The sequence below is a fragment of the Saccoglossus kowalevskii genome, chromosome 9 (assembly GCF_978046115.1).
Source record: "Saccoglossus kowalevskii chromosome 9, keSacKowa6.1, whole genome shotgun sequence".
Lineage (NCBI taxonomy): Eukaryota > Metazoa > Hemichordata > Enteropneusta > Harrimaniidae > Saccoglossus > Saccoglossus kowalevskii.
Window position 1 is genome coordinate 6514633 of NC_140649.1, and position 23195 is coordinate 6537827.

Below are 23195 nucleotides of genomic sequence, written 5' to 3' on the forward strand. Positions count from 1 at the left end.
CTTTTGTTGTGTGTTGTTATATACTAGGATTTCTTTTATTAGTATTGTACTATATCATTATTTCCCATTTTAATGGCAGATAACCGCAATAGACAACCATTGGCTGTGATTTGAAATAATAAGACAGAATATATACCGTAAAGTGAAAAAAAACACGTTAAAGGTGTGTGAAAAATGTAGATAAAACGGTGAGACTGTTCACGCTTACGACCGGTCACAATCACCATAGTTATCTTAGCTTGTGTTTCCAGTCAAACTCTAATTACAACGTGACTGAGTCGTTAACAATCACTGGATTTGTTTTGCCTCTAGGGGGTACCCCGTTGAAAAGATATACACATATGTGCTACCAGATGGGGTTCCAAATTCAGCACTTTTATATGGAAAGAGAAAATGCCATTGCATAGCCATACACAAAATAAACTGATTGTAAGGTGTCCGGTCCCTCGTGAAATTGAAATATTATGAGTTTATCTTGAAATTATCGTCGGAAAGACATTTTTGCAAGCCTTCGTAGCTAATTCAAAAATCGCGCGTTGATTTGCCCATCCTTCTTCGTGCACAATTCCAATGCGAAACCACAATCGGGTATTTCGTTATTTAAACAAGAATTTCAGTGGCTAATTATTATACAGTTTATTACACGCAATTATTACTCGCAGTATATTTTTCCAAGTGATTGAGGCTTTCAAAACTTTTCTTGGTCCCTGTCATAATAATCTGACTGCATTTCAGTATATAGTTGAGTACGATGTGTATTTTCTTTTCAGAAATATACAGAGGTATAACACGGTGCCACAATAGGGATGGATATAAAGAATCACTTCACATATGTGAAATCGCAACATTCATTTGTCGAAGCTGTCAGCAAAGTTCTGCTATCAGAAGAGCTACTAGCCAAAAAACGAAAGACAATTTACATAAGCCTAGCCCCGATAGAAAGAAATGTGTTGTTTCAGAAATGAATGTAAGGGATGTGTTAAACATAATAGCACCGATAGGTGATTCAAACATGCTTTCGTTATTGACTTCAATAATCAATAATAGTAAAGTGCAACCCAAAGAACGTAGATGGTACAGGACAGAAATTCAACTTTAGTGCAGGAGTCCACAAGGTTACCAGGATATCATTGACAACAAGTACTTGATTCTGTCGTCCACGAGGTTGTTAATGATGTATAAAAATGTCATCAATCAAAGGCCTGGATTCAACCCAGATGTGTTTAGGTGGATGTACGACACAGCTAAACAACGACGTGTACCGGAATGTGGATTAACTGGTGGCATAATAATGGATGAAATGAGCATACAAGAAGATTTGCAGCTTGACAATAAAGGCGCCGAAAATCAATATGTTGGTGAAATTGACCTGGGCGAAAAATGCAATGACATTGACATTATTAAGTATCAATGGCGAGGTGCCAGACTTGCGACGAAGCGGAGAAAGCACCAACCACTGTCAACGAAACGAGCCACCCTTTGATTATACAGGGTGATATCCCCCGGTGAGGTGAGTGTGGTATTCTGGGGTGGACCCGTAGCAAAAGCACGCACACAATGACAAGACACAAACACGACCAAGGCTTATAGAATACTGACCACATTTTATTGAATTACCTTTCTTTTATAGCAGCGCATGCCAGATGTACTGGCATACCAGGTGTACATTAATTAGCATATCAATAGTGTGTACAAATCACTACACCTCTCTTCACCTTTAAATAGTAAGCTCTATAACAAATTATGATTAACCAGTATTCAATTGTTTATATGCAATACATGAACAACTATGCTTTTACAAATACAAATTACAATTGTTAGTACATACAATACTTGTCTAAATATATACTTTTTTTTTTTTACTTTTATTTATTATTCAACTTTTTTTTGGATTAGAACAATTGTTTTTATTTATTTTATCTATAAATTTAATAAGTAATCTAATAATATAAATAATCTGGTCTAATATTTGGTTTTCTTATTCGTGTTGACCTTCTAAGTGGTCGTGCTTGCTGTGTGTTTTGTTGCGTAATCTGTGCATCTTGCACTTCAATATTTGGTGCATTGTTTTCATAATTCTTTCTAACTCTTCATCTTCGTTATACTCATCCATATCAACATTATCTACATTTGGACCATGGTAACTTTTAAAGAAGGATTTATCTCGTGTAATTTGTTTATTATGTGCGTTGCTGGCTGTCACCATACTACCTTTGGAACGCACAACACGGAATATATCTTTCTTGTACCTTGGTTCATATTTTGTTCGTTTCGTATTTTTCACAAACACTCTCTCCCCATCAGGAAATGATGTTTGCTTCACTCTAGTATGTTTATCGTGAAACATTTTATTTTTTTTCATGCTACGATTATGTCTTAACATTATACTCTGATCACCTTTAGATAATTTCGTATCGAGATCAAAAGAAGGAAGTTTATTTTTAATTTTTCGATTGAAAATAACTTCTGCTGGACTTTTCCCAGTTGACGGATGGGGAGTCGAACGGTAGTTCAACAAAAAATTTCGGATTTCAGTTTTCCAATTTTTTCGTTCTACTAATGAGCAACGAATTATTTTACCCAAGTTTTTCATAAAGTTTTCTGCCAACCCATTCGCTCTAGCGAATTCGGGAGTGATTTTCTGATGTTTAAAACCAGAAACCTTTGAATATGTCTTGAATTCTTTTGAATTAAACGGAGGTCCGTTGTCACTTTTAAGTTTATCGGGGTATCCATAAGAAGTGAAAATGCGATCAAGCTTTGGTATAACCGCTGCCGAACTTGTAGAGCTCGTAATTTCAACTTCTGGAAACCGCGAATACTCGTCTATAACTACAATTAAATATTCACCGGACGGCAGAGGGCCATACATATCCGTTGCAAGAGATGACCATACCGCTTTAGGTAGTTTCGTTGGTTTTAATGGTTCTTTGACCTTGGTGTCAATATTAAGTTGACATGCATAACAATTAGACACTGCAGATTCAACGAGAGAATCCATTGCAGGGAACCAAATTTTCTCTCTTACAAGGGCCTTTGTTTTGGATGACCCTAAATGACCTTCATGTGCAGTCAAAATAATATGATGCTGTAGTGAAGACGGGACTACAATTTTAGTACCTCTTAGAAGTATTCCGTCTGCGAAACATAATTCATCCTTAATTTGTTTATATACATTCAGAGCATCTTTATTCACATTTTCATTGAGGTTCTTGTGCCAAATATATTTTAAACACTGCACAACAAACATTAATGTTGGATCATTTTGGGTTGCTAGCTGTATTTCCGCTAAACTAACGGCACGAGGTTTGGCATGTTGCTGCACAAAAGAAATATAGTTATTTGCTTTAGTTAGGTTATGTAGCTTAGAATGATTCGGATGGCGCGACATGTAATCACTGGGATTTTTGTCGCCCTGTATATATTGAACATCGAAACTAAATCTTTGAGATTTTATCACCCATCTTTCAATTCGTGCCGACATTTTATGCAATTGTTGACGATTAAATATTCTAACGAGTGGTTTGTGATCGGTTTGCACTACAAATGTTGGTGAACCGTCGAGATACAAACGATGGTAATCTAAACCCCAAAATATTGCCAACGCTTCTCTTTCTAGCTGACTATAGCGAGTTTCAGTGTCAGTTAGTGCTCTACTGGCACAACTAATAAGGGTGTTACCTTGACGTAGAATAGCGCCAATACCAACAGGGCTTGCGTCTACAGTCAAAGTAGTCTCCTTATTTATGTCAAAATATCCTAAAGAAATGTCAGAGCAGATAGCGTTTTTAATGGCATTAAACGAAGTTTCTTGAATATCACCCCAAACAAATTGTACACCCGTCTTTGTAAGACGTCTAATTGGCTCAGATATAGTACTAAATTGGGGCACCATCATGGAAGGCAAACCCAACATTCCCAAAAATGAACGTACCTCGGAGGCATTTTCCGGACGTTTCAACTCGCGGATAGTTTTGATTCGTTTCTCATCGCAACTCATCCCATTTTTATTAAACTTAAATCCAAAGAAGACTATTTCGGGAACCGAAAATTTGCATTTTGATAAACCCAGAGTCAAGCCACAAGCCATTAAACGAGACAGGCAGCTACGTAGCGCTTTGTCGTGCGAATTTTGATCGTTGCCATGAATAATGATATCATCTGAAATAGTTTCTACACCTGGAATATTTTGCAAGGCCAATGACATTTCATTCTGGCAAATTTCAGCTGCCGAATTAATACCAAAGGGAAGTCGTTTGTATCGTCTAAGCCCAACATGTGTACTGATTGTCGTAATGTTACGTGATTCTTTATCAAGTTCAAATTGGAGATAATGTTTATTCGCATCTAATTTACTAAAAACGGTGGAACCATGAAGTTTTGTACGTATCTCTTGTACAGTGGGAGTCACGTGACGTTCTCTCTGTATAGCCAAGTTAGGAGCTCTATAATCACCACAAATTCGTACACAATCAGTACCGGGTTTAGGAACAATGACAATCGGACTTACCCAAGGTGTTGGTCCTTCAACTTTTTCCAGTATGTCAGACTCTTCAAGTGATTTCAGTTCTGTTTCTACTTTCTTGTGCAGATGGTATGGAACACGCCTGTGACTTTGACAAATTGGTTTAACAGTTGGGTCAACATGAAGTTTAATTTGCTTAACATTATATTTTCCCATTCCCGTAAAAACATTTGCGTTATCGCGTATTATTGATTTTACTGACTCTGGACAATTTGGCAAAGCTAGATCATCAATTTTCGATTTATATGCAGGTGTTGAATTATGTTCAATGACATTCTTATTAACAAAGGAAACCGTATCATTGTATGGGTTAATTTGAATAAAACCAAGCAGACTTGCGGAAGAATATCCCAGAAATGACGAGTCTTTTGTATTGACAACAACGAATTCCAAGTTTTCAAATCGATTCCCCATGTCAATTTTGGTTTTAACAGTACCCAATACATCAACTCTTTGACGTTTTCCATATGTAAATAAATCTTTACTAGTTGGTTCAAGTACCACAGTATCGCTAATCAACTGATAATCATTAATATTAAGAACATTACAAGTTGCCCCTGAATCTATCATTAAATCTAAAGACACATGGTTGATACTTAACTTCGCAAAAGGGAGTTTTCCTCCATATTTCTCATAAACATGAATATTAAACAAGAAATCATTATCACTGCTGCTACTATCTGAAATATCATGATCATGTACATCGTTAATGTTGGAAACCTTAGGCTTGGATCTTCGTGTTTTGTTCTTGCTTTTCAATTTACGACAACAAGAAATAAAATGTCCGACTTCGTGACAGTAATTACACTGCTTACCCTTTGCAGGACAGATATTTCGGTGTGGATAATGTCCGCCACAATGGAAACAGCTTGATGAACGTTGTGATGAATCTTTAGTTCGCCGACTTCTTGTATTGCGCCTTGATTTCGTAGGACGTTTCTGATTTGCTGCATATTGAAAAGTTTTGTTCACGGAGTCTGGTAATTGTGGATGTTCAATTCCATGCGCTTCGCGTTCTGATATCTCAAGTGATTTTGCTAGGGAAATAATTTTGTCAAGAGTTAGTTCTTCCTGGAGAGCTTTTCTGCGAACTCTTTTATTTTTACCTCCTTGGACAATCTGATGTTTTATTTCTTCATCCCTCACTGCTTGGTCAGAAATGCCACAATTGTTGATCAATTTTCGAAGTCGTGCAACGAACTGATCAATACTTTCCGTATCATGTTGTACGGCACGACGAAATTGAAAAATTTCAAATTCAGTGTTCTTTTTAGGTGTGAAATAATCATCGAATGCCTTTATTATCTTTTTATAATTGTCGTCATATTCATGTGCAGTAGGCATAACAAGAGTTTCGGAAATGTCAAATAGATCTTCACCACCTCTGTCCAACAGCACGGCCTTTTTCTGATCTGGGTCTGTAATTTTCCAAGCAATGCAACTGTTTTCGAAACGGGACAACCAGCGCTTCCATCGTGGAGCCAATGTTGTAGAATCTGTATGCACATCTAAAGGAGCAATTTGCGAAAATATAAAACCAGCTTCAACTGCCATTCTGACGACTTCTAAATGGCTAGCACGTGTAGACTGGCGTAATAGTACTCACTGTGTAACAACCTGAAGAAAACATTCACTCTAAGTGCAGCGCCTTCTCTCCCTGTTCAGTATTGTTTATCCTCGTCGCCAATGTGGTATTCTGGGGTGGACCCGTAGCAAAAGCACGCACACAATGACAAGACACAAACACGACCAAGGCTTATAGAATACTGACCACATTTTATTGAATTACCTTTCTTTTATAGCAGCGCATGCCAGATGTACTGGCATACCAGGTGTACATTAATTAGCATATCAATAGTGTGTACAAATCACTACAGTGAGCGACAGTGTAACCTTTTGATCCGAGCCCTTTCCACCAATGAGCGTTCGATGGGCCGAGCTTGTCAGGAAGTAGTTGTGTTTTTCACCTCGCGACGCTCGATAACGCCAGAAATGTCATTTTTTGCGAATTTATTGGCAAATTATTACAAACGGATAAATAAGAGTCTGATAGTCAAGTGGATTGCCTTTTTGGTGAGTGTAGTGTGCGAGTTTATTCATAAACCAACCGTATTCGTTTGGTGTACAGCGATTCCAAGTGTGGAATATATATTTATTGCTGTAAACCAATAGAACATTTGTAATTCTAAGGATGCAATAAAGTTATTATTATTATTATTATTATTATTATTATTATTATTATTATTATTATTATTATTATTATTATTATTATTATTATTATTATTACCCTGTCTTTATTTCTAGTATACTAGTATATAACCCTACCCTGGATTTTGTCGACACAGATTAGCTATAGTACAAGTCAAAATTTAACTGCAGTGAAATACAGCTTTTCCTAACACGATCACCGATCACGCACGGGTTCGTGGGCCAGTTATGAATGACCGGCTTTAGCGAAACTGTGCGATTCAGTCGATTACACTCACCAGAAACAAACAATTCGTCCACTATTGAAGCAGTGTTGAGCAAGCATGCGGTTATATGACCTTTGACATCATGGAATTCCCCTACGTTCAAACGGGAAGTCATGTGTTCTATCGTGGCCTGCCATTCACGGGACAGTCTGAAAAATGTGAGCAATTATGACACAAAAGTAATGTCAGGTGTAATATGTAAATACGAGGTTCCTATTGAATTTATTTTCCACCTAGATAATTGGGGTAAATCATAGCGTAACTATTGTAACCTTGCTCAAATGAATGGATAGATACAAACTAACAATGCACTATCTTTTCTCTGCATGGCAAAATTAAGTATACAATTTTGAAAACAATGCAATAGCATATCCAAACATTTTGCCAACAAATTCTAGCTATAAATATTTAATATTTATGTTCTTCAATTAATACAACATATACTACATTAATCTGACTGTACCTTGTAGAGTAATATAACATGATATATATATATATATATAGTACAGCAACACATCGAAGCAAAATTTAGCAAGAAAATACTAGCCAATGTGTTCCTCCATTAACATTACATATACAGCAGTATAAATGTTATTATTCTGTCGACTTGTTTCTATGTGTAACACATTTCAGGCAATTTTTCCCAATATCTTGAAAATTGCACTTGCTATTTCAACCAGAATTGAACACTGATTTCCGAGGTTTGGAGAAGATAAGATAACAATTGAATAACTTTTATTGAAATTTAACTATTATCTTGAAATATGACAGAACACGCATCAAAATTTCAATAAAAACTTCATGATCAGGATCCCAAACTGTTTAATATAATTCAAGATTGAATGAATGGAATAGCATATGTTGAAACAGCAACGACGATGATGACAACAATAACAGCGACGACATACATTTTTCCAGCAAGGTAAAAAAAACAAGCCAATTGAAGGTTGAAGATGAACAATTTAATGAACACTGTAATGTAAGATAATATGGTATGTTCAACACTTAATAAATATGGAACTATCCCCCACGCTGCGACATAGTAGTTTGGTATTAAATACTTTCCAATTTGTAAAAATACAGTTTATGCATACCACATGACAGGCAGGGTTTCGCACTAGTACACGCTACAATGAAAGAAATGAAAGAGTTGTTTTGAAAAGGCTACGCTGCTACATTCCTGTAATTAAACAAGAAGATTACATTGTATGTGCTGTCATTTATTCAATATTAAGTAATTACATGACACGTGACATTTGTATTCAACCCCCACGTTGCTTTACCATTTTAAATATTAGAGAAGTCTCACTTTGGTTTGAAAACTTGCACTTGGCAAGGTACATGTGCAGTAAATTTACAAAGTATTACGTTTTCAAGATTTGCGTGTACTAAGTGTGGTAATCACAAGATTATTTTGTATTAGGTGCTACGTTGACGTGATCGCTATGTATAAATTGTGGTGTAGTAAAGAAGGTATGTCTGGATTTGCGTAAATGACCTGATATCAAATCACGTTTAGTGAAAATAATGGTTTTGCTATCAACGCATTGTATAACATTCACCTATACTCCGGTAATCTGTTATTAGGTATCCCAGTTTTTGTCTAGTTTAGAAACAAACATAATTGAACAGAAAACAATTAATTATGTAAATTATACTTATTATGTATATTAATTTGAAAAGTATAACCTGCTAACTGGTGTTTTAAAATGAAATTATCATCCAGCTGAAAGAATAATATTGTCATAGTATGTTTATAAAAAGGACAACAAAATAAAAACTCACAAAATATAATAAGTTAAAATATAAAAATGTATAATAAATGGGAAAGCGGAGATGCACTTATTTATAAACTTTTTGATTAAAACGCAAAATTTATAATTTTAAAAGGTTCACATCACTGTTATAAAGTTTATGTAATCCTAGACATTCCCCCATCCCTGTTTACTTTCACTCCCATATTGGAGCAAAGTAGTCCCTGGTAGTATCGCCCGTCCGACTGGTTATACACTATATAATTTACGAATGCTTTGTAGATTATATAACGCAAAACTATGCTTGACTTAAGAATTATATCTCTAGTTCTATATCTAATATTAAATACGCGTTAAAATGCATGGCGTTTTCTAGAATCAAGTAAACGACACGACATGTTCATCACCGCCCTCTACGGGCAATGGCGTTTCGAGTAAAACGGAGATTGCGAAGTTTCGTGAAAGACGCACGCCGAACGTCTGCCACAAAAATCGAACGATTTGATTTTGAACTCGATTTTTTTTATTTCGTAGCGCACGGCAACGCAAGAAAGATCTTTTACAAGGGAATATTGCGCTTAGATACCCCCTACATCATCTTAGATGACCACCACAAAATGTGTACAGCACATTAATTATTGTGTGGAGAAATATCATCCAAAATACTTCCCGTTTGTCGAATCCCAAGCGATATTTGTGTCCACTGCGACGCTATGACCTTTGTTAGTCTTGTTTGTACTTACGATTTCACGCTTAACGCGGGATCTCGCAGTGAACGGAAAATGGTCTATTGTGTTAACAAACCAACTTATTGTAAAATCTGCTGTATTTTTGTACATATCTCAAAATATATTTGAGGCTCACAATTTGGCAATGACGTCATTACCATGTTTTATCTCTAAATGACTCTCACTGTTAGAGTTCATATATTATCATAACATAAGAGTTGTTGTAACTGGTTATGAAAAATAATGGAAACTGTATAGTAAACAGACCCATTTTGAAACAAAACTTGACTGATGTATAACTAATGTGTAAATGTTGAGGATGAATCCAGTTTAGTGTCAGTGGAAAGGCTTGATTTGGAATACGGTCAAAATACAAAATTATGCATCAAAAATCCATTACGTTCAATGTGTTAACCATTATTAAACTGCATTCCTTTTTGTACGTCTTTGATAATCCGTAATTATTCACGGCCATTGCTTAAAAGTCGAGAATTAAAATCAATTATAGCTCAACACATTTCTTACTCCTTTGAGCGTTTCTAAAAACAGTACTGAAAGGTTCATTACCGCCCGTTTACTCCTTCAGAATATGTCTCTCCTAAATTTAATATTGGAAAATAAACAACCTTTATATGTTATATATACTAAAGTTCGTCATCTATAAATTATGTACACAGCGGACCTATATCATGGCCATTACTCATTTTACTCTTCAAGCCCTTTCCACGTTCGTGGCGATCAGCGGAGTCACTGCACCCTCATTTTTCCGTGTTCCAAAACAGCGTAAATACGTTATTTGAGATACAAAAATGTATTCATTGAAGTGTGCATTACTTTCTACCCCCTGATGGGGGCACTTGGAGGATTTGTGTACGGGTCCAAACATTGTTATTGGACATCTAAATCTATTTTCAGGTATTATTACAATATATTTTGAGCCATGTTTGGTAAAATAACCCGTTTGCAAATGAATAATTAACAATGTTGAACTGCTTACAAAATACAACAATGTCGAAATATTTGTATCAGTTATCAGTGAAATGACGGGGCATACGTGACACGCACGCTTTTGCTGTCATTTCATAGCAGCCTCATTGCGACTCCACCCCTCTCCCTAGGAAAAACTTTAGATGTGACCAAAAAGTTAGGAATACCTAAGGTTATGCTGACATTCAGTTATTATAATTGTACATTTTCAGGGAACAGAAGCTCGTCAGCCCATGTCGATGCACTTGTAGCAAAGGGGTTTCGAGTCTATAACGTATGTTGTTAGAGAATCTCCCAATACCAAAGTGACCATGACCATATCAGTGATCGCTTGGTGGCGCCTTTCAATGAACAAGTTTTATACTCGCATTTCTCAACCAAATGTCATAACCAATTATATGAAAACATGATTTATATAAACGCTTTAGTGGTTCAAAAATATTGAAGAAACCTTCTAATTCCTGTTTTTCACCAGAAACTTTATCCATAATCGTTAGAGGCTCCACGTGTAATGAACAACGTTTTCAAAAATTTGAGGAAAAACTCTGCCTCCAGGTCAACTACATACGTTGCACCTTGGAAAAGTATAAGGTGAAATGTCGTATTTACACTAACGGTTTACAAAATATGTCACGGTTAATTAACCAAGACAATGCCGGTTTACATATACAGTTACATGTGGCAATTACACTTAGCATACAAATACAAGTGTGGAAATTACATTCTGCATATGAATACATATGCATGAGAACTAAAGGTTACAGAAATAAACCATCGACCAAAACAATGTATCACATGACTATATTTGTTTTATGTAGATAAAATTAGACACATAATTCGCCGTATGAACATTAGTAATCGCCACAGTTGTTTTCATATTCAGATTAGATATCGTCACAGTATTTTGTTATATGCAGATTAGTGATAATCACAGTTTAGGTTCATGCAGACTAGTAATTCGCTCACTTGTTAGTGTCAGACATTTCTATACTTTGAGCACGAACAGGCGTAAATTGATAAAGTTTCTTAAGTTAGATTTGAATCATGAGTTTTGTATCGGTTGATGATACATTCAACCGCTACTCTATGAACATTTTTTTTGTTGAAACATATAATTAAAAGTAAACGTTTCATAAATAGCTTCATCATTACGTGATATGCACGACAATTCACTAAATAGAGCATCTAATTCGTATACAAATATATCGTTCCACAGCAGTGTTTTTGTCTAGCTATAATTCGTTATAGTTAAGCAAAAATAAACAAGCAATTATAAATTTGTTTTATTATTACACTTTTAAAAGTTCTAATCCAGACGGAGTAAGATTGTGGTGTTACAAATGTGCTTACAATGGCAAAATAAGTCTCGATTAAATGCGTTTGCTTATCTCGGACGAACACAGCCTCACTGGTATATTCACATAAAGAGTGCACCGTGGATAACATGCGACACAAAACATCTGTGGCTATAACATTTAATCGCAAACAATCAGCTGAAACGTTGGGTTAGAGTGGGGGTTTGTGCTCACTCTTACAGAACACAGCATGACAATATAATAAACGGTGAAACAAATGTTTTTGTCCGAGACGGCTTTGCTGAGCTGTACTTTACTTCTTTGGTCTGATTTGGTATCGCCACTCGTAAGCATAGCCTAACACGACAATTGGAAGAGCTGGTTAAACAGGGATTACGAGGCATTTTGAATCACGTTATTTATCAGAAAATGTTATATAATCATCATTATTAAAATAGTGACAGTGCCAATGGTAATTTTATGCGAAATTGTTGAGTATTGCGATAACACAACCGACTGCCGTTAACGATAAATATATAATATTAGTATTTGCAGCACCCACGTATATCTCTTTATCGGAAGTGAACAAACTTGCTTTGCCTTTTGGGAACGTAACTGGGTCATTCACGACTAATGTATAGACATCTTGACTCGCATCAACAAGTATCATCAAATCCAACGCAACATTATTGTCTTCCGTAAGGACTACCTCTACTTCATCTTGGGACACTGACATCGTAAATGCAAATCCAAGGTAATCAATTCCGTGGAATTTAATAGCGTCTGAGTTCTTTGGCACGTATGGATCAAGGTCAAGGCGGTCAGCTCGAATACGAAACCCGCCATAGCCAAACACAACAGCTTGTATCAGGCCTCCCGCTCCAGTAATGAAATTCACGCATCGAACACCGTCTTCACCTTCTGCTGGTTTCTCACTAAACACCTTTAAATAATAGAACACTTTATTATTGCAGCATTTTCTATTTTATGTCATAATATTATTTAATGAACTAGAATTATACAGATATTTTAAACAAAATAAACAATTACGTGCTCGATATCCGCACAATTGGTAATTCTGTCCATACACGATTACACTCACCTTGAAAGGACCATTTAAATTTCTAAACATCATTTTAAACATGTCATCCGCCTTTTCTTCCTCCCCAAGTTCCAACCACCCCACGGTATGCATGCTCCAAGTGCCAGTGTCCGGTCCGTATTCATCCGTAAGCTGCAATAATCAATATAATAGTACACTTATCTGCCGATTTGTACAAAAGAGCCCCGAATAATATATTATTACATTAATTACAGCATGCATGGCGTAATTCATCAAGTTGTCTACGATTGACACTGGTAATTCAAGCAAACATATCTAGAGAATGTTTTGTGGTTATTCCCACATATTCTCTCTTCACATAATGGTTAGATTGGAAGAAGATCGAACTCCTCGCGTATGGTTGGGTATATTATTTGCCCCCCCCCCCCACAATTCTATTCACAGTATGCGACAAACGCACGCACTGATAGGTATGTTAGGATCAGTTGAAAATGAATTCAAATGTTACACCCATATCTATATTTTGGAGCGTGGACTACCGCCGTTTTTTTTTTCATTTTATTATGTCGCGCATGGAGATTTAGCATTAATCACATGCATTTCACAGCCACGGATGAATGGGTTAATGCTTAACGTTAACGGAAGGTGCGTAACATGCTACAGACTAGTTAGAGATGGAACATTCTGGAACAAAACTACAGTTATGTGACCTAACTTTAGAAATCTCACAAATATATAAGCAGCCATGATAAATCAAGCAACAAATTATTGAAGTCTGTTTCAATTCAGTTTGGTTGTCATGGAGATGAATTCAAGACTACAAATATGGTGACAATATTGTCATGTCAGTGTCTCACCTCTTCATATATTGTGAGGTCATTTTTACGAACTTCTCTCGTCATTTGTTTCATTAGCGGGTATCCAAGCAACACAACATCAGACTGTTTAATAACAACTCCCTCCGCTATAATAACAAGAACGGGTTTAATAACAAACGTCATAGAAGAAAATAGAAATGTATTCCCGTCAATTTAAATAACTACGAAATAGTGAACATACCTGTAGGATCAAACCCTTCAAATTGGGGATGGTACTGGTGTTTTTCATCAAATATTATAAACATTTTATCTGCTATCTCTCGCCATCTATCGGCATCTTCTCTTGTGATGAACCTTAGCACAAGAATATGCACATATTTATTCAGAAATCAAAATAATTATAACCTTTTGTACATATGTATGATTATTGTAATGCAATATTGATCGATTGATCACTCACTTAGGATCATCAAGTATGGTAAGCAAATACTCCGGTAACTGTAAGCTCAGCTTGGCGTTGAAATTGGTAAATACTGAATTATTGACGTTTGCGTGATATTCGTCTGGTCCCATCACTCCTATAACATCAACATAATTGAGTGTTAATTCAGCAATAATGGTTATGTTATATAAGTTTCATTGTACCTAAGATAAATAAATATATATATTTGATAAATAATTTGTTAAAGCACTTTCCCGATGTTACTCACCATAAATTTCGTACCCCTTATCCTCATTAATTAACACAGATCTACTTTCCCAGAATTCTGCTATTTTCATCACTAGCTCTTCACCTCTATAATCAGTTAATAGATCTAAGTCTTGTGTTGCATACAGATACTGTCTTATAGAATAAGATACATCCGCAGTGACGTGGATTTGATATATGGACGCTGGTGGCCAAGGACATGTCTCCTCACCTATAATAACACATTACAAACTTTAATTGATACATAATTTGAAAAAGTTAGATACAAAATTGTTATGAAATCATACGTTCTTAATACAAATAACACATATTAGGCAGTTAATCTTGTCATTATGTGTAATGTTGTATATATGTTATTAAGTTTATAGGCTAGCTTTCAAAACGCTTCAGATCCGTGAAATGCCAATGACGATGTATCATGCTGAACGATATTTAGAAATTACGATTTGCACTTTTCCTAGGCAGCAAAATCAATTCTGATACTTTCAAAAATCTAATATAATACACTACATTTTCCGATAGATTGTGCTATTTTCCTTGCTTAGCTCTCGTAATTGATTATTTATGCAACTTCTTTCTTCCGCATATTTGTTTAGTTACATGAACTCTACCATATGCACATGTATCAACATAAAGTACTCATGTCGATAAATTTATTTTTTATCATTTTATGTGATCAAATAAAAACAATTTGACACGTTTCACGGGTCAGATGTCAAACCTGTACACTTCTTCAACGTCACTAATTAAAATTTCACCTGTGTAACACTGTTCCCAAGGAAACCTGACACCTTCATAACCTGTTTCCGTAGCGTGGTCTTCCACTGTATCAAGAACTCGTAATCGAGCTTCAATCATCCGTGTAGCCATATTTGGAAAGAACATCATAATCGGCGGCATCACCCAGGTATCCATATCCCAGAATACGTGACCTGCGTAGTCGTTATACGCCCCACCAATGAATTCGTCAGTTACCTTACCTCCACGTGGCAAGCCGCCTAGAAAACATAATTGCGTGATTAGTGTACACGATGATTGAAAAGGAAACAGAGTTCCTAAATACGTATATAGATGTATTAAATGGTTGTATGGGAATGCCACTTATATCATTGAAACTGTTTTGACATATGGTTGTTCACCAATAATAATATACAGGTAGTGTATGATAATTGACAAACGACTATACAGCGTAATATAAAAATATATAGAGGGCGCAACATAAAAATAACTTTACCTGGACTGTGCCCGATGAATGGGTTGACATAATCACGCTTTGTTGGAGTCGATGACAACATATAATACATAGAAGAGTAGAATGTCTGTCCCAGGGACACATTTCCTATGATTTCTATATTGCCATTATCCCAAAGTGACGTCCAAGCATCGACATGGCTTGAAAACAACTTGTTTGACTGTAATAGTTGTTCGCCTTTCTCATACGCACCCAGTGCGTCGTCATTGTCCGTGCTGATGGAAGTTATGTAGGTCCATGAGGCAGAGTATTGACCATCATAAAGGGTTAAGCTATCGGGAATCTTTGTCCAATAGATATGTAATGGCCTAGTGCTACTGGTATTTGTCTCAGGTGTTATAGTCGTTCCGCTGGTATACCTAGAGTCAGAGAAATGTGGGTTTATTTACGTATACTCGGTGATGGACAAATGATTACACACAACCCTAAATACTTTTGAGTGGATGTATTAACGACATCGCTTGTATCCTATCGTTCAGTTTGTTGCATATACACATAGGAAACAAAATACTGAGGGAAAATGTGCTCATAACAAACCCATACCATGTCAATTCGTCATATTCACTATCATCCTCCATGTTGAAATCACTACTGTCATTCCCACGGTTTAAATTAATTTCTACAGTCAAGTCACCGTCTGGATTTGCGATGGTCCGCCATAGTCTGATCTCAGCCACCATCAATCTATTTTCTGAACGATGAGCATAAAACGTCTGTTCGACTTGGCAGTCATCGTGGTAAATATGTTGTCTAAAGTAACCTGTTGGAAATAGGAAAACGTTCAACTAAAATGCATTTTCTTAAAACTAAATGTTTAGTTGTCAAAAAAGGTTATATTATTACGGCATTGTATACGGATATTTTTAGTCAAGAGTATCTGTTCGCTTGAGAATTTTCATGAAGCTCTAAGGCTGTCAATGATTTGTTTTTTTTGTGTTTTTTTTGTTTTTTTTTAAAAGAGAGAAGTCTGAAATAGTGTAATTTTTCTCAAAACCAACAACAACAATCTCGTTGATTCGTTACTTCCAAGCAAAGTATTTTATCCAATAACAAAGAAAACGGACTGGTGGTTTTCAAGACGAAATTACAGTTACAATAGTCACCAATATGATAGTCACTTCGATATCATTGATAATTTCTCTAAAAAATGTTTTAATGTTTAATTTACATAATACTGGTAGAATTTAATATAGCGGATGACCCAAATTATATGGACACAATACTAGTTATCTTTACAAATGTGTCACTCGCACTTGTGGTATTTACCTTCATACATGTTAAGTGTAAAATTCCTGGTTTCGGTGTCATCGATGGTTATATTGATTGCATTAGTTGAAGGAATCCTCGCACGATGACTGTCAGCACGGTAGCCATTCATAACTCCATTCATATACACTGTATCGGTCAGAACGTTGGTGGCAATGTGTCCATTGCCAATGTTTGGACGAAATCTATAGTCATATGGAAGGCTGAAACACATACATACATACACGTTTAATAAAATCTGGAGACACTTCGTGTCAAATGATGTCATGTTATGTAAAGTAATATCTGATGAACTATAAACCATGAAAAGCGTTTTATAGTCGTATGTCTCACTTAAAGTTTAACTTGATTGTCATGTGGTTACTACCTCATACTTCAAGAGCGCCCTCGTAATAATATTTTTAATAATTAAATAATATGTATACTTACATGTCACTTTCTATGATATGCTGAACTTGTGCGGATACGGTGTTCACAAAAATGAAAGCATGCAGCGAGAGCAACGATATATACAGAATTGCCTTCATTCTTGTCATGTAAGACACTTATTATTACGGTTGTATTCTTGTCAGACCACCAACTGTAACAAAACATAAAGTAGTCAAATTCTTTTTTTTTATTACAAATAGATCAGCTTTTCTCCATTGTTAAAATAACGAACACACCTATATAACAATCGTCAGTTGTCGAACACTCGCAGCAATACACCATTCACATACCTCGCGCCCTCTAGCGGTGGGACGCTTCAGTGACGTGAAACATGGCGTGTATGTGTTGTCGGCTGTGTAGTCGTTTGTAATTATATTAGACGTACATCCCTAAATAGTAGTATTTATACATAAACGACTAAAGGTTTAAACGATATCGATGAATATATTTGAAACGGTATTCTGTCTTGATGCTATTCGTCACAAATGTTCGTCGATTTAAATGTAATAAACGATATTTGTATTCACATTTATCACTTTTATTTTCCTTCAATGCTATGTAATTATATATTTTTGATGTATGTATTTAACAATATCAACTTTGTTCAGGTGATTGATAGAAGCTACTGTGGCACATTTGCGATTATTTGCGTTGAAACATATTTGGGTTGATTCATTTGAGAAACACGCTGTGAGGCATGGACCGTGTGCTTTCAAACATAGACAATCTCACTAAAACTATATATTCCATGAGTTATTGGATCGGTTAATGTTGGTTTGACATGAGTCAGTTTTTTCGCCATATTTATGTGTTTGCTTCTATGTTTGAATGATTAGATTCTGACAAATCATTGTTGACAAATATTTTTTGTGATCGCATGTGTTACAACTAACATGTCATTTTATAAACAGACATTGCATCGCAGTCTATAACAAGAAGTCGAAATCTGGTTATGTACTGAGTAATATTGTCGCCGCATTTGTGAAGATATCGACAATTAGGAAGAACTAGCATCTTTGTTGGTACTGTTTTTTACTCGGTATGCAAATGAAGACTACAAACTATATCAGCAAATTGAATCATCAAATCTAAGCTTTGTTGCATCGCCATTTTGATAGAAAAAGTCGGCATGATATACTAACTTAAAATCTCCGCTAGCCTAAAAGTTAAAAAAAAACTAAGTAAAAGGAAAAAAACAACAAAAAGTTTCGACTTTGCTCGTCCATATGTCAACATGTCATCATTTTCACAATATAAGTATATAGTAAATATAAGTGTTATAATGTTGTTATTGTTATTTTAGTTGGTATAATAACAAATTATTAATATCAACACTGAATACTGACCTTCACGTCTATCGATATTTGTACAATAACAAATTTGAAGGCAATCCGAGTATTTCAATAAGTCGTATCTTGTAAATCTGTGGCTAGAACCTGGGATTGTGTGAGTACGGATCACTTTATGTTTGGATACCAAAATAATAGCCTGTCAGAAATTGTATTGAATGTTCGACCTCCAATAATCTTTGTACCTGTTACACTGACATGAGCTATTCACTGGTGTAGATATGAGTGTACAGATTTGCTCTAATGTATTTGCCCTGGAATGTTGGGTATCTCTGCGATATAGTATATCCGTCTCTGTGGTATTCGCTTTAGAGCCCAAATAACTTTTTTTATCTAAATTCGCCAATCACTGTTTTAATATATACTCAATTCATGAAATATACGCTTTGCCTCAATTGTTTCATACGTTTTTCAAGACATCCTTACAAGTTTTACGTGAAACCGGGGATTTTGAATGACTATTCAATCTCCCAGGCAGAGTTCTATTACGAATATATCTCTCACACCACGAGATCTTATGCTCGTGTGTGATTGGTCGATGCGTCACATTGGTACTACTTTCGAATCCGACGAATGTGTACGCGTTCGTTGCAGATTTTGGCCGTTTTCAAAGTTACAAGCTTTTTTTCTTTCTGTAACACAAACGGTGTGACAGTAGGACGATTCGGCCGCCAATACCCCTAAGTGCAATCGTTTCTTTATTTTTCTTTGTCTGGCAATCGACAGGACGGTCAGTTTGATGAACCGAGTAACACCTTAGTAACCGTTAGTTCGCGATGAAATTATTTTCTTTTGTAAATTATAACTATTTCACCCTTGACAGTGCATTTACGGAAAAATCATTAGCAGCTATCCATAACGTATTTTAAAACTTGTTTTCCAGTAGGAATAAATCAACACGAGAGCCCTCTAATAACAAAATACGCAAATGACACGCGTAGTAAAAGGCTTGTGGTGTTTCACCACAAAATGTGTGGTGGCAGATATACTTTCGGTGATCTAACCGCAAGGAACTCTGGGAAGGAGAAGGGTGACTATTGTTAGTTTTCCCACGCTTTATGTATATAGCCAAATACACCTCTGCCGTATTGTTTGAACAAACCGTTATCTTGAGTGATACGAGGATTTCGTTGCATTGGGACCTCCGTCAAATACAACCATCTACGTACCGATCCTGAAAATTATATCTGGGCGTTTTTTTGCATGCGGTGGATGATAAATGTAACGGTACCGTCGTCCCGGGTTACAGATAATGAGATACACTTTCCTAGATAGCAACGACACTGTGTGAATATATCATGACCGTGATATCGATTGAGATAAAGTACACAAGCATGAATAACCTCTATACACTGTAACGCGAGATACATCAACTAATAATAGTGAGTGGTGATATAAGTGGTGTTCACGAGCATTGGGAATGAGTCGGCTAGAATATGTGTCTGAACGGCTGATACCGCATCAGCACGTGCCGGAAAGAACCGTGACGATCATAATGAACGTCTTAAGACTCGGAACGAATCGAAATCAGTGTATCGGCATTCTTTTGTTTGACGTTCCTATGTTCAATGAGCGATTATTACAGAATGTTCAATGCCATGAACAAACAAATTACTCACTAGATACAGGTTGCTACACACATTGGACTGTGGATCTGTTCAGTCGTCCTTTTAAGTTTTTGTCGCATAATTTCGTACGCGATTTTTTTGTTTCCCGTTGAGCTATCAATCTATCGCAGTATTTTGTCACTCTGCCAAATACTAGTAGATATTCGGATGCGTCAAGTCGGAAATTACAAACAATGTTGTCTCCGCCGTAATTGAAATGAGAGTTTACTTGAAGAAGACGATTGAGGGCATAATTTCGGCTCCGATGGTTGAGCCCCGATGCGTATACACAATCAGAGCTAAGTCGGGGTTCAACCCTAACGTAATTCAACCCCGAGGATTTAAGCTGAACTTGGCTCGAGCCGGCTCGAGTCAAACGCGTATACACGGCCATTTTTTGCTGCCGTGTGAACGTAGCTAATATGTTCACTGATATTCTACATTAAACAAATATTTGCATTATAGCATTCATAATAGAAAAAATGCAAAACATTAAATGAAGCATAACATTATGGGTATTTTTAGTTTACTGCACATAGTCTCAAAAATGACGAGTGGTTATAAACCACTTCAAAATCGCCTGCCATCGACTTTTCAATATAAACGTCTACAATTTACAACACACATAATGTCCATATATTTATCTACCATTCTGATTAAAGTATTTCGGTCCAAAATGTTATATTTTGGGTGTATTTGGAGACTGAATTTAATTTTTCATATAATATGAGTTTGTTTAGTTTGTTTATTTATTTAAAGTTTGTTTATGTTTGAGTTTAACTTCATGTAAAAAAAGGAAGAGAAACATATAATTCCTCATTTTGCTCTGTTTTTGTAGTTACTCGCTAGCTCGATAAAGTATTCATGAAAATACTGTCTTGCCGTGTCTGTATAACATTTTCGTAGGAAGTCTCTTGATGGGCATTTGGGGGTCCACTGATCTAAGATTCAGTAGTGAATGACCTGTTAGTTTGTTCATGGTATAATAAATACCATAGCAGCTAATAACACCTGGCACATGTACAGAAATTGCAATTTAGAATCACAGTGAATTGTGGAAGAGTTTTTACGTAATCGAACACAACTCCACTAATCACAGAGCTCGTCAGCTCCTGCAACCTGACAACCTGACATTTTCCCACAATGCACTGTAATTTGTAACTGCAATATAGTTTATATTTCTATCAATAAATAACAGTTAGCACCATATTTAAAAGAAAAAACTTATTTAAGAAATTCAACGATCATGCATTTTATGCATTATTGATGAATACATTTGGATTATGATTTATCCTGACATAAAAACACTGTACTTTTAGCACATATATGAGTTTTAGTTCGATGAAACAGTGAAACCTTGGTACGTAAACTCAAACAAATGCTGTTTAGGGTCTAGCAAAATCAACATTCCTAGTTCATAATAAATCATGATCCGACTACAGTATGGAATGGCATATTACGTATGGGTATCACATATCAACAATATATGTTTAAACATCCTATGATGTGACATGTTTTGTTGCTTACTCCATATTAAAATGTTATCATAATATGGAAATATTTCTTACATGGTTGTTACTTGACAAACAGTATGTATTGTGAATTATTAACTAAGTATTATGATTTCGGTACCAGTGTGTTCCCGTCACGGTGTATCCAACATGTACGGCCCACCTCCTGTACGTTATAATCTCCACAAAACGTGACATTTCGCACTTGCATGTCATTTGTGCAAGGCCCCTATCTCCTTTCAGCCAAATTGTCGTCGGTAACAAGAAATATACTAGTACTGCAAATTCTGATACGGCATCACAAATTGGTCACACAAACAAACATTTTTATGGGTAGTTAATTTACCTCAAAAACGTGGCGCTCATCATGCAACGCGATCCCTTGTCGCAAAGGTAACAGGCATATGCTATATACATGGAACGTAAATTGTATATTGTTTTTGTTTGCACGGTGGAACAAGCAACTGTCGCGAGTCGTATATGATGTCCTTTATATTTACCCACCTTCAGGTAGCGTGTCCAGTTGTTTCAAACTGCTAAAAACAATATTCAGCGCAGAACGCAAATTTCTGGTCACTAGACTAACCTGTAGACAGAACGTAGCTCGCCCTGTCAGCAATAATGACTGTTTTTTAAATAGTACACAGAGTGTGTTATCATTGACCCAAATTATTTATCAGTACGCGCGTCTGTATATCATTGCCTTTGATAGTATTCATATCTATACATGCAGACACGTATACAAATAAGCAACAAAATACATAAATCATTGTTTGCTAATACTACTCGTGGGATGCTCAGTTACGCACTCTTATACTGTCTTCTCACTAGAAAAAGTTACGTCGGCGTAAGTTGCGTCCGGTTTAAAAAAAATAGGATCCGATGATTTTGCTCCATACCAGCAGTTCTTACAAGTGGTGTAAATATGACGGCCACTGTACATTGCGCACAATTACACAGACTAGTGAATATACAATTAATGTTTTGGTTTGACCACATATTTCTGTCTTGACCTAGTTCTGAACATGAAATATTTGAGTGACTCGCTCCAATTCGCTGGCGAGGAGTTATACAGTTTTAAGGGGTATCGTATACCGTATATTTGAATAGTCGCAAATCACCTGGTTTAGCAGCTCGGAATTTACCCTATGAATTCATATATTTCAAAATTATTACAAAATTATTGTGCACTAAAATCGTGACTGTGTTTTTATACGTTTCTGAATATTGTAGTTTTGTTGTTAGTTACACCCCTAAACTTGTAACCTGGATAACATACAAACCATTAATTATGCGTTATTTTTTTCCAGGTTGCGTATCAATTGTCGAACTTTTCTTTGGTGGCCCTTGACCCTTTGTTATCAAGAAGGATCAAATATAAGCTCGTATATAAGTATATGTTACCTGTGGTATAACCAATGTAAAATG

The 23195-nt window shown here is 35.9% G+C and overlaps 1 protein-coding gene across 1 annotated transcript; it reads right to left on the minus strand.

Annotated features, from left to right (window-relative positions):
• Window positions 1-12241: 12241 nt before the first annotated feature.
• Window positions 12242-17398, minus strand: LOC100367252 (protein-glucosylgalactosylhydroxylysine glucosidase-like). The gene is made up of 11 exons (XM_006813249.2): window positions 17301-17398; window positions 16872-17074; window positions 16149-16365; window positions 15588-15964; window positions 15112-15351; window positions 14355-14564; window positions 14105-14222; window positions 13886-13986; window positions 13684-13781; window positions 12866-12997; window positions 12242-12706 (listed from the first exon to the last, which is right to left on the minus strand). Exons 1-11 carry the CDS (start codon window positions 17396-17398, stop codon window positions 12242-12244), a joined length of 2259 nt encoding a protein of 752 aa, XP_006813312.2.
• Between the last annotated feature and the right edge of the window lie 5797 nt (window positions 17399-23195).

Excerpts from the sequence above, each read along its gene's own strand:
- LOC100367252 (XM_006813249.2), bottom strand. The coding sequence starts at position 17,398 with ATGAAGGCAATTCTGTATATATCGTTGCTCTCGCTGCATGCTTTCATT. Across the intron at positions 16,366-16,871 it reads TACACTTAACATGTATGAAG|GTTACTTTAGACAACATATT; the intron begins GTAAATACCACA and ends TATTTCCAACAG. Across the intron at positions 14,565-15,111 it reads TTGGGAACAGTGTTACACAG|GTGAGGAGACATGTCCTTGG; the intron begins GTGAAATTTTAA and ends GTGTTATTATAG.